This window comes from Bison bison, unplaced genomic scaffold (genome assembly GCF_000754665.1).
Source record: "Bison bison bison isolate TAMUID 2011002044 unplaced genomic scaffold, Bison_UMD1.0 scf7180017864466, whole genome shotgun sequence".
Classification (NCBI taxonomy): domain Eukaryota; kingdom Metazoa; phylum Chordata; class Mammalia; order Artiodactyla; family Bovidae; genus Bison; species Bison bison.
In genome coordinates, this window is record NW_011495027.1 from 1,493,924 (window position 1) to 1,505,900 (window position 11,977).

Sequence of the window (11,977 nt, forward strand, 5' to 3'; positions counted from 1 at the left end):
CATTTCTCATGATGTACTCTGCATATAAGTTAAATAACTGGGTGACAATATACAGCCTTGACGTACTCCTTTTCCTATTTGGAACCAGTCTGTTGTTCAATGTCCAGTTCTAACTGTTGCTTCTTGACCTGTATACAGATTTCTCAGGAGGCAGGTCAGGTAGTCTGGTATTCCCATCTCTTGAAGAATTTTCCAGTTTGTTGTGATCTACACACAGTCAAAGGCTTTGGCATAGTCAATAAAGCAGAAGTAGATGTTTTTCTGGAACTCTCTTATTTTTCCGATGATCCAATGGATGTTGTCAATGTGATCTCTGGTTCCTCTGCCTTTTCTAATAGTGACTCTTAAGTTTTGTATCTCCATATACAGCCTTAGCTCTGAACTCATATATACAATGACACATTCAACATCTGCATTAGATGTCTAATCAGTGTATCAACTTTAGTATGTTCAAAACCAAAGCAAAACAAAACAACAGGGAAAATAAAGCCCTTTTCTTTCTCCAGTGTACACTCAATTCAGTTATCAACCTAGCTAAGCAATGGCACCCCACTCCAGGACTCTTGCCTGGAAAATCCCATGGGTGGAGGAACCTGGTAGGCTGCCGTCCATGGGGTCGCGAAGAGTCGGACAGGACTGAGCGATTTCACTTTCACTTTTCACTTTCACGCATTGGAGAAGGAAATTGGCAACCCACTCCAGTGTTCTTGCCTGGAGAATCCCAGGGACGGGGGAGCCTGGTGGGCTGCCGTCTATGGGGTCGCACAGAGTCGGACACGACTGAAGTGACTTAGCTTAGCTAGCTTAAACAACCATTAGTTCTCAGCTCAGTTACTCTAAAAACCATAGAGTACCTAGTCTCTACTTCTGTTCTGCCATTTTCCATTTACCCTTGTTCTGTTCTTCACAAGTAGCTCTCATGATCCCTCTAAATTAGAAACCATACTATGTAACTCCTCTGCTCAAAAATTTCTGATGGTGTTCCATCACTTGGAATAAAACCCAAAGTATTTCCACAGCCTGTAAAGCTGTGATCTGATCCTGCTTATCTATTCAACTTCAACTGTCACCAACACATCACACACTCTTGACCAGCACAAACCAACCATCCTGTCAATCAGGAAATAAATGGTGTCCCCTATGTCTCATGGACAGATCAGGCTAACTTATACCCCAGGCCTCTGTATCTGTTCTTCCCTCTGTCTAATGCAATGTAGCTAGATGTCTACATAATATTTTTCTCATTTCATTTAGGTCATCTTCTCTCAATTTTTAATCCTGATTTATTTTCCTCCACAGTACTTAATACCACCATACATTCTGTTATATATTGATTTATTCTCAAACACCTTAACTAGAATACAATTCTATGAGACAATAGTATTTTTTTAATCCACTTGTTTATTCTCAGAACCTAAAATAGCACCTGAAACATAGTAGATAACAAATGTTTGTAAAGGAAACTAGGAAACAAATGAGCATGTGTACAGTTTGGTTATGAATGTGGTTTAATGATCCTAGGTTAATACATAATCCAAAAGAGCAAAAACCTGTTTGGGGGTATTCATTACTCACTTTTCGTTGTTTTACAGAATCCAATTTTATGAGCCAATATGAAGCCACTTTTGTTTTATGATACTTCCAGTTATCAATGATCTGTTTGAGGGAAGACATATTAAGAAATTTAATGTAGTTAATTTGTGAAATGAAAACACCATAATACTATTTGAAATAAAGGATGCCTACTTTCATTTAAAAAAAAAAGAATGCAAAGATTTTTTTAACATAAGGTAAAGAAGCCATCTGAATTTAAAGTTTTTCTCTTCTTGCTGTAAAAAGCAAACAATCTTTAATTAATGAAACTCAAATGTCTTCAGAAATATAAGGACTGGGAAGAAGCCAAAACTATAGGTTTTTCATTTTAATTCCAAGAACTGTATTTATAGCATCATTCATAATAACAAAATACTGAATAGCACATTAGAAAATAGCCTATATATAATTAGGATTCTATTATCCCCTTTTATTTTTTGGTGCAAATATGCAAAATATCTGAATATATATTCTAGTTATATACACTATAACAAATAGATTAAAATAGTTGCTGCATAAGTAAACATGTTGTAACTAATCTAATGTCTAATATATTATATCAATTATATAAGCCTATACACATGTTCTTTACAGAACAACCACAGTTATCCACAAACATTAGTTTTACCCTCAGATTATCTAATTTTTCATCCACCTGACTGAAAAATGTAGTATACAACTTACATCTTAAGAAATATAAACAAAATGTCTGGTGCAAAAACACAACCTCTACTCTGTTGAATAAGATAACAATGTCAATAGAAATATATCTGGCATAATGCTTTACAACTAATGTTCATTCTTCTTCCTTCTCCCTTGATGTAACAAATAGCATCTCATTTGTGAACAAGATACCATTTTCACTTTTTAAAAAATATATATAACAAACACAAAGCATAATATTTGGAGGTTTTGGTTATAACTATGCTATGATTGCAAAATACAAATTGCCATTATTGATTTTTAACTACAAAAGTCTTTTTTATTATTGTTTTCGGTTGTTTTGTTTCTAGACAATGCTTTAGATAGGTCTGCTGCTGCTGCTGCTGCTAAGTCGCTTCAGTCGTGTCCGACTCATAGGTCTGCACACACACACACACACACACACACACACACACACACACACACAGAAGTCGCTCAGTCGTGTACGACTCTTTGCGACCCCATGGATTGTAGACCACCAGGTAAAGTACTGCTAAAAAGTGAAAAAAAAGCCAACTGCATGGCTGTGGTTTCTATCCTACGACTGGCCACTAGATGGTGCCTTCTCCGGGTGAAAAACAAAACGAAAAAAAAAAAAAACCCAGAAACCAGAAAACAACATTCTATTACTGAGAAATTATCTAAGAATGACAATTTGAAAGGATGTTTCAATGAAGAAATATCAATAGAACTTTGGGTGAAGAAATGCTATTTCACTCGAATATTTTACTATCTTGGACCTTCTTTCTAAATCAGGAGTAAGTTACCAACTTTAACGTGAATTTTAGGACTCTGCCATTTTAGAACATTCCACTGGGTGGCGCAAATGCATATGTAACAAGAAAACACACACCACGTAAGCCATTTCAAAATTCGACTAATACCATTCAAGGTATCATATTCAAACATTTACTTCATGCCCATGGCCCACTTTTTCCCTTATTATCTCATTCCATATTAAATCTTTCAAACTCTTTATAGAAGCAAGCTTAACTTGATGTGTCTTTAATCATTCGGAACAAATAACTATTTAACACTAATTATTTTCAACTTGATGAAGCATCATTAAAATAGGACTATACACTAAAAGATATTTTGCATTGCTGATTATAAATGTGATCTAATTGCTCATGAATCATAATAATTCAAATAACCCCTGTATCTTCTAAAGCTTGTGGAGGTCATTTAAGTTTACTATGTCACTGGAGATAATGACATCAGGAAACAAATTTTAATATTTTAGGAAGAAGAATAAAAATGTATGAGCTCCTTGGAATTTTATATACATCAAATACTCACATCTTCTATCAGAATTAATGATTCTGCATCTGATTTTCCTGGAAACCGGATCTTCATATCCTTGAGAACAAATAAGGTCTGACTTGTTAGATCATCTTCTTGTTCTTTTGGTCTCAGTTTCCGCAAAGACTCACTCTTAAATTTGAAAGAATACAGATATTTGGAGGGGGTCTTATTTCACTGTGTCACTATAATCTAAAAGATATGTCTAGGTAAAAACGATGCATTTTCAATTGAAAACATAACGATGAAAAAGGAAGAAAATAATGTTTTTGCATTTCTTCTTAGCATTAAAATCTTAGGATTAAATGGATATGATTCCCCAAGAATGTATTTCATGCTTCCACACAGTTGCATTTTATGTAGTTCGAAATACCCAAACAAAAACATGAGTGTTTAAAATTTTTCATTTTCTACATATATCTCAGGCAATTCTTGATTAGCAAAAAAAAAGAAAGAAACTTGTTACCAAGTGAAATTCATTCACTTATACTTTTCATATTCTTTCCTTTGGAAGCAACATCCACATTAAATAAACAAACTAAATAAGTCATTGGTCTATGTGAAGGTACATGGAGGTATCTGCTGAGTTGGCCAACAAGTTCATCTGGGTTTTACACCTGATTGAACTTGTTGGTCAACCCAATATTTGAGCATTTACTAGAAAACTTGGTTGCAAAAAAGTTCACTGACTTCCTCAATACTGAATCTCTAAGATTTATGCTAAAGGAGGAAATATTATATATATGTATATATATAATTCTATATGCTAATTTAATATACAGAAAATGTTATTAAAAATTCCATATTTCAGTGCTCTAAAGATAATTTACCAATAGTTAATTTTTTAACTTATTTATCAATAGTCCCATTAAGGAAAATTTTCCATAAAACAAAATTCCCCAAATTCAGACACACTGTACAATCAATGCAAAATTACCCTACTCCATGAGCAAATGGAAAATAAATATATTCTCAGTGTTCGTCCTCAAGTTTTGTGATATAGTGAAGCTGGCCTTTTAAGAATCCATACTTGGTTATAGGTGAAGAAAGAGGAATAATCCAAATTCCAGGAGACCATGAGTTGAATAGAAAGGATTTGATGTTCAATCTATCCTCCTCCCAGCTAATCCCTCTGCCACCTAATTCCTGAGTACAGCGCTCATTTCAGGGCAGCAAAACAGAAGACTTACCATCAGAGAGTCAGAGGAGCTGGCATCATTACTTTGAGGCAGATGCCTCGTGTAGGAGGAGGCACGGTTTAAAGAATGTGACCGAGACCCTGAAGTCGGCCGGGATGCTGATATCACTTGTTGAGCAGAAAAGGGGCGGATGTCTGCACAGGATGGTGACTGAGAAGAGATGGACCGAGGACAACTGACTGAACGCCTTATGGAGCCTATGGATGATGAAGAAAAGGGATGGTACAGTAGCAGAGTTAGTAGAAGTCGTCCACTGTATTGTATCTATACAAACTAATGATTAGCAGGGTGACTTGTTTTTTTTAGTTTCTAAGTCATGTCTGACTCTTTGTGACCCTATGGACCATAGCCCACCAATCTCCTCTGTCCATGAGATTTTCCAGGCTAGAACACTGGAGTGGGTTGCCATTTCCTTCTCCAGGGGATCTTTCCAGCCCAGGGATCGAATCCACGTCTCCTGAATTGGCAGGCAGGTTCTTTATAGCTGAGCCACCAGAGAAGCCCTAGAAGGGTGGCAGTAAGTGTCAAAGCATCGGCATCACCATGAGAATATAAATTTGGAGTTATTTCTTCAATTTAAACAGTGAACACAGTGCAGAACCCCTGTCATGTATAAAGAATGGCTCTTGTGAGAATAATACTTAAATAGTACCTTAGTGTTCTATTCTTGAAACTTGACAAAAGGACCAGAAGAATAGAAAGCTAACATGTATGGAACACATTCTACAAAGCAGGCATCATGCTAGGTGGTACACTACTATCTTTGTTCTCACAGAAACCCTCTGAAGTACAAATCTCTATCATCTGGAGACTCAGAAAGAACTTATCACATGACAGGAAGATTGCCAAGTTCAGTTCTAAACCCTGACTTAATGCCAGCACACTCCCTTTTTCTATAATATAGACTGGTCACTTATTAGAATCTGCGCAGATGTTAGAAACAGAGTATTTTACAGCAGGATTCATAGGGGCAAATGAATAGGGGAGAATGGCCAGGATAAATTGATGTTATCAAATTTAGGGCCCATGAAAATAAAATAATAATAATAATGTGTGATGGTGTGCTCAGTTGTACCCGACTATAACCTGCCAAGCTCCTCCGTCCAAGGAATTTTTCTGGCAAGAATACTGGAGCAGGTTGCCATTTCCTACTCTAGGGGATCTTCCCAACCCAGGGATTGAACTCGCATCTCTTGCAGCTCCTACATTGGAGGGTGGGGTGATTATCACTGCGCCACCTAGGAAGGATGCAATTATTGCAATAATAATAATATAACAGAAGAAAAACAAAGATTATATAGCTGGTTATTATAAAAGTAGTACTAGACAGACAAGTCCTTATTCACAGGACAGATGAATTTTAAAAATTAGATTTAAATTACCATAGTAAAATATTTAAATGAAGAAAAAAACGTCTGGATCAATGATTGTTATCAGAACAACTGAAAAAATCATAGAATATCTTCTATGCTTGTGCAAACTGAGAACATTTAAAGGGAGAACCAATTATTCCTGACAAATTTTAATGCCTGACACAAAGAAATAGAATGTTCTTCAATACTATCAACATCTATAACTTTCCTAGCACATATGTTCTATATACCCTCCATTGTATATTTTCTCTCTGCTTAGGAAATATATCACTCTTCATTAATTAAATAATTTCATAAAACTCACATGAAGGCAGGTTCAATACCCAAATATTTCTCTTCAATAGCTGTTGATAAAAATGTAAACCTTTATAAAGGCAATGGACTTGAGCCTTATATTTAGAGATGTATTTCTAAAGGATTTTGAATTGATGATAAGTCTAATAGTTCTATTTAGTTCTGCAGAGTATAAAAAAGTATACTCATTCAAGCTATAAAAAATGTCAAACAAATGAACAAAAAAAGCTTCCATTTGTTCCAACTGTTAATCTCCTTCTAAAAGTCACACTAGTTTTTGAAATGGCACTTCTAAAAAGGGCTGTGTGGGAAACATACCATTGGTCAATCTTCTCCTAAGAAATACTCATAAGCATGTACTAATACATATACCTTGGCCCTGCTTTCTTCAAGGGCTTATGATGGTGGTTTGGATATGTATAATCTGATTATAGCTGCAGAAGGGAAACAAGACTTTTTCTTGAATCACAAGAGATTTTCATTTTTTCTCCTGCATACACTAGAATTCAGACAGAATAACTAAGTAGTTAGATATGTCAATGAAATTTAGGTAGACTAACAAAAAATGGTTGAAACTTTCATGCATAAATTATCTGAGAGAAAATACTTCATACAGTTTTGCATAGAACTGCTGCTGCTGCTGCTAAGTCGCTTCAGTAGTGTCCGACTCTGTGCGACCCCATAGACGGCAGCCCACCAGGCTCCCCCGTCCCTGGGATTCTCCAGGCAAGAACACTGGAGTGGGTTGCCATTTCCTCCTCCAAAGCATGAAAGTGAAAAGTGAAAGTGAAGTCGCTCCGTCGTGTCCAACTCTTAGTGACCCCATGGACTGAAGCCTACCAGGCTGCTCCGCCCATGGGATTTTCTAGGCAAGAGTACTGGAGTGGGGTGCCATTGCCTTCTCCCTACCATATATCAAATCAAAATATATCCTTTGGTACTGTAACAAGTTTAAATTTCCTATATTAACCCCCTACAACAGAAAGCGTTGTACATAATCTGAATTTTTATCCTCAGTTATCAACATCTGTTTGGAGAGAAAATTCAAGGAAGGCTTGTGGCTATAACATTCCTTAGTGTAAGATTAAAAAGAGAATATAAGAAATTGAAACCTTTGTTGCAATTCTTAATGGCTATGAAAACAAAATACAACTAATAAGGAGAAAGATATTAAGTGAATTAGACAAGCTTTAAAATGTAAATTTATACTTAAAAACATTTTTAGTACACTCTTGTCTAATCTCAATTTATTAAAACTACTGGTCTCAGAAGAAAAAAGAATCTGAGTACAAGAACCCTAGTAGTTTTTCTCATCCCTATTCCATCCTCTGTCAGTTCATGCTGTTAGGGATACACACATTAGCCAAGAGGAAAGGGGCTCCAAAACCGATTAAATCTGGGCAGAACAATGTCAGCTTCCAAAAGAGAAACAGAGCCATACTTACACAGAGACATACTGAAGGTACTTAAGGAGTCTTTAAAATAAAGGAAATAATGGATAAAAGAGCTTACAAACTCTGAAACAGGTGCTCAATAAACATAAATTAAAAGAGTAAATAAAAAATGAAATATACTACTTCCCCTCAAAACATAAAAGCTGTCAAAGACAGGAAGTATTTTTATGGAATAATTTGAAAGTAAAAGAAAGATCATTAAAAATCTTCATATATTAATTCTGCATTGCTTATGCATTTTCCCCATAAGTATGGAAGGCCGAGTTTATCAGGAAACTACCATATTAAGCCATTGCTGCAGACAGAGCAACAGAGGCTCAGAAATGTGTTTACCGAGTGACTGAACCAGTGCCTTGTGGAGCTCTGGGACAGTGGAGGACAAGGCAGTCAGAGAGATGAGTGACAGAGGTTAAGAAAAGCCCTGCATTGGAGACAACATCAGGAAGGGGTATCCGAACGAGCCTGGGCAACACCAATGCCAAGCTGGATATCTGGGGATGAAAGAAGAATCAAAGACACAACACTGGACATTGGGATTGAAAAAGGAATGAAAGAGAGAGAAAATGGGGAAAGAAATAAAGGAAGAAAGCAGAAAAGGGCAGCAGGAAAGAAGGAAACAGAGAAGCTGGTTGGTGGTTCTCCTGAATACTTCCTGTACACCAAAGTCCTGACTGAAGTGCTTACCCGTGATGAAAATGGGAGGGAACAAAACTTCAACTATTTCACAATTGTGTGGCTCACAGATACATTCAATTCAAATACCAAGAGAGACACACATTTTTTGAAATAGGGGAGAATATAAAACAAAATGAATGACAGAGTGGGGAACGGAATGAGAGAATATTGGGGCTTAAAAGAGAATGCCATCAGCAGATCAACCGATCATCATGAGGCATAGGTTCAAAGACTCATGCAGAAATTTAGGACTTAACGAAGACTTTGAAATATGGAACAGAAGACTACAGAGATCCTTAAGTCAAACTCCTTTTGTTTCCCATTTGCAGACCCCGAAAGGGATTGTGGGATCCAGACCTAACTGAGGTCTGTTTGGGGAAGGAAGTGGGGTAGAATCTAGGTCTCCTCACACAAGGGTTCATTTGGCCCAAGGTCTTTTATTGAGTTCAGTGATTTCAATTCCATACTTCTTCACATAACAACTAAGCTAGAAGAATTTAACTTACTGGATGGTTGGATTAATTTGTAGTGGTTGGACTGCTTAAGATTATATGTAACTTGCTTTTCTCTTTTCTTATTTTGGTACTCGTCTTTTTCATTTTCGTCGGATTCTGAAGAGCTGTTGCTACTGCCATAGCTGCTGTCACTGCTGTAGTACTTCTGTCTTTTCATGATCTCGGTACTCTCAGGCATGGAAGACAGAGGCTAAAATGGAAGGAAATGTTTATTTTGTTAGAATTCAGAAAGTCTTACGCACATGATTAGTTTAGCATTTCTAGTTTCCCACTTGGCAAATAGATGAGGAAAAGGAAAAGGTGGCAGGTTTTATTTTCATGGGCTTCGAAATCATTGCAGATGGTGACTGCAGACATGAAATTAAAAGACACTCCTTGGAAGAAAAGCCATGACAAACCTAGACAGTGTATTAAAAAGCAGAGACATCACTTTGCTGACAAAGGTCCATATAGTCAAAGCTATGGCTTTTCCAATAGTCATGTATGGATGTGAGAGTTGGACTATAAAGAAGGCTGAGTGCTGAAGAATTGATGCTTTTGAACTGTGGTGTTGGAGAAGACTTGTGAGAGTCCCTTGAACTGCAAGGAGATCAAACCAGTCAATCCTAAAGGAAATCAACCCTAAATATACATTGGAAGAAATGATGCTGAAGCTGAAGCTTCAATACTTTGGCCACCTGATGTGAAGAGCCGACTCATTGGAAAAGACCTTGATGCTGGGAAAGATTGAGGGCAGGAGGAGAAGGGGACGACAGAGGATGAGATGGTTGGATGGCATCACCAACTAAATGGACATGAGCTTGAGCAAACTGCGGGAGATAGTGAAGAACAGGGAAGCCTGCTGTGCTGCAGTCCACTGGGGTCGCAAAGAGTAAGACTCAGACGCTGACCAACAAAATGTTCAAAATCACTCAATAAATGTGTATATGTGTATGTGTGCATGTGTGTTTGTGAGAGAGAATGGAGGAGGAGAGAAGGAAGAAAAAGAAAAGCAAAAGAGGCAAAAAATAAAATAAGAAACCAGCAGTCCGATAAGCTATTATAAGTAAGATAATTCACTATAAACAAAACAGGCCACATCTTAAAACAGTCTATGAGCCTATCCACTTGAATAATGTGCAACAAGAAGCGAGATATTCCTCACATGTCTAACTTCATTATGGACACTTTAAGAAACAAAATTTGTAGTTAGTTTTCCACGTTTCCCATTGGCTCATGTCTTTTCTTGGAGGATTCCTACCTCTGACACATAGGGTCTGGTCATAATGGAACAACATTGCTTTTCATTGTCCACACTAATTTTAAAAGGAGATATAAAAATTTCAGTATTACATAATTTTTTTAGAAAATAAGTGCTATGTAGCTGGGTAAGTTTGTAAAGATTCAAAATGCCCTGATATTATGTTCCAGTATCTCTATCAGAATCACCTGTCGCTGAATCTCCCAGTCAATGTGTTTCCAATGATGACAGCGGAAGGAATAAAACATAAGGGAAGTGGGGAATCTGCACTTCAGAAAGAATGTGCACAACCAAGTGGAGTAAGTCAGTTTCGTAACTTAGTCATTTTAAAAGACAATTACACATGCTATACGCCTCCTATTCCTGCTAGGGAAGGTTCCTACAGTTGTATACTAGTTTCTTGTTCTTGTTAAATCAAACAAAAATGTTTTGATGTTAGCATACCCTGTAATGAAATCCTTGGTTACCCTGGGATTTCATGGAAATGAGGAATGTCTTCTTATGTAGCAGTGTAGGATGGAAAGATAAAGAAAGAAAAAGCATTTCACAAAGTGCCTAGAATACACAGTAAGCCAAAGCACAGTCTTAAAGTCACTGTCTTAGCAAAGGATGAGAAATAAAGCAGGGAATTAATTTTATACACTAAAGTACCAACTTGTGTTTAAGATATGTTCTTCTTTTGATAGTTTAATATTTACTGAGAGCTAACCATGTTCAAAGAGATACACAGAAAAACATTTACCAGTAACACAATCTTCAAACATTTTGATAGTCTTGGGGAATATGAATTCTAGAGAAAGGATGTTTCTTCAGAAGTCTAGCATACCCAGAAGAAACAATGGCACAACGAAGCTTGCTAGTAGTACCTTCCTTCAGGTAGGCAAGCAGCTTTAAAGTTTCTTAAGGAACTTGACTACATAATGAGCTATTTGAGTCTACAAAGAATCGCAAACAGAAATGGACTGCTAAATCTTTGTTTCATACATGCATTTGGGACTAGTTAAAAATACATTGTTTACGCAGTAATTAATAAGAAGTCATAGCAAATAAACTCCAAACAGTGCCTTAACTACAAAATGAAATTTGCAAACTGGTACTGAGTTCTAACACAAACCATATCATTCATTTTTATGTCCAACTGTATTATGAATGGGGTTGTATATTAAATATATATAAATGGTATAAAGAATAATAAAACAAATACCAAATACATTCTACCTGACTGAAGAACAATGATAATACTTTATGTGATATTATTCATGTATACACAACTGAGCGAATAAGCACTTATTTATGTATTTAATACCTAATTAATATTTCTTATATTCTTAAATAATTGAAACTTTGTTTCTCCTAGTGCCAGTTTCATTTAACCTTGATTACCTTCAATTATTCTACCAGTAAATACATTGGAAATCAATATTTGGTGTGTGATAACATCCCTCTAGCTCAGTCGGTAAAGAATCTGCATGCAATGTAGGAGACCCAGGTTCGATTCCTGGGTCTGGAAGATCCCCTGGAGAAGGAAATGGCAACCCGCTCCAGTATTCTTGCCTGGAGAATCCCATGGACAGAGGAGCCTAGCAGGCTACAGTCCACAGGGTCGAAAGAGTCGGACATGACTTAGTGA

General features: G+C 36.6%; 1 protein-coding gene across 3 annotated transcripts in view; it reads right to left on the minus strand.

The window, feature by feature from the left end:
* TTLL7 (tubulin tyrosine ligase-like family, member 7) overlaps window positions 1-11,977 on the minus strand; it is a 151,663-nt gene that overhangs the window by 36,058 nt on the left and 103,628 nt on the right. For all 3 annotated transcript variants that reach the window (XM_010860292.1, XM_010860290.1, XM_010860291.1), the window contains exons 15-18: window positions 9,099-9,297; window positions 4,788-4,993; window positions 3,595-3,729; window positions 1,576-1,656 (exon numbers count right to left, since the gene is read on the minus strand). In XM_010860292.1, the coding sequence (XP_010858594.1) occupies window positions 1,576-1,656; window positions 3,595-3,729; window positions 4,788-4,993; window positions 9,099-9,297 (621 nt within the window). The remainder of the gene's footprint in view (window positions 1-1,575; window positions 1,657-3,594; window positions 3,730-4,787; window positions 4,994-9,098; window positions 9,298-11,977) is intronic.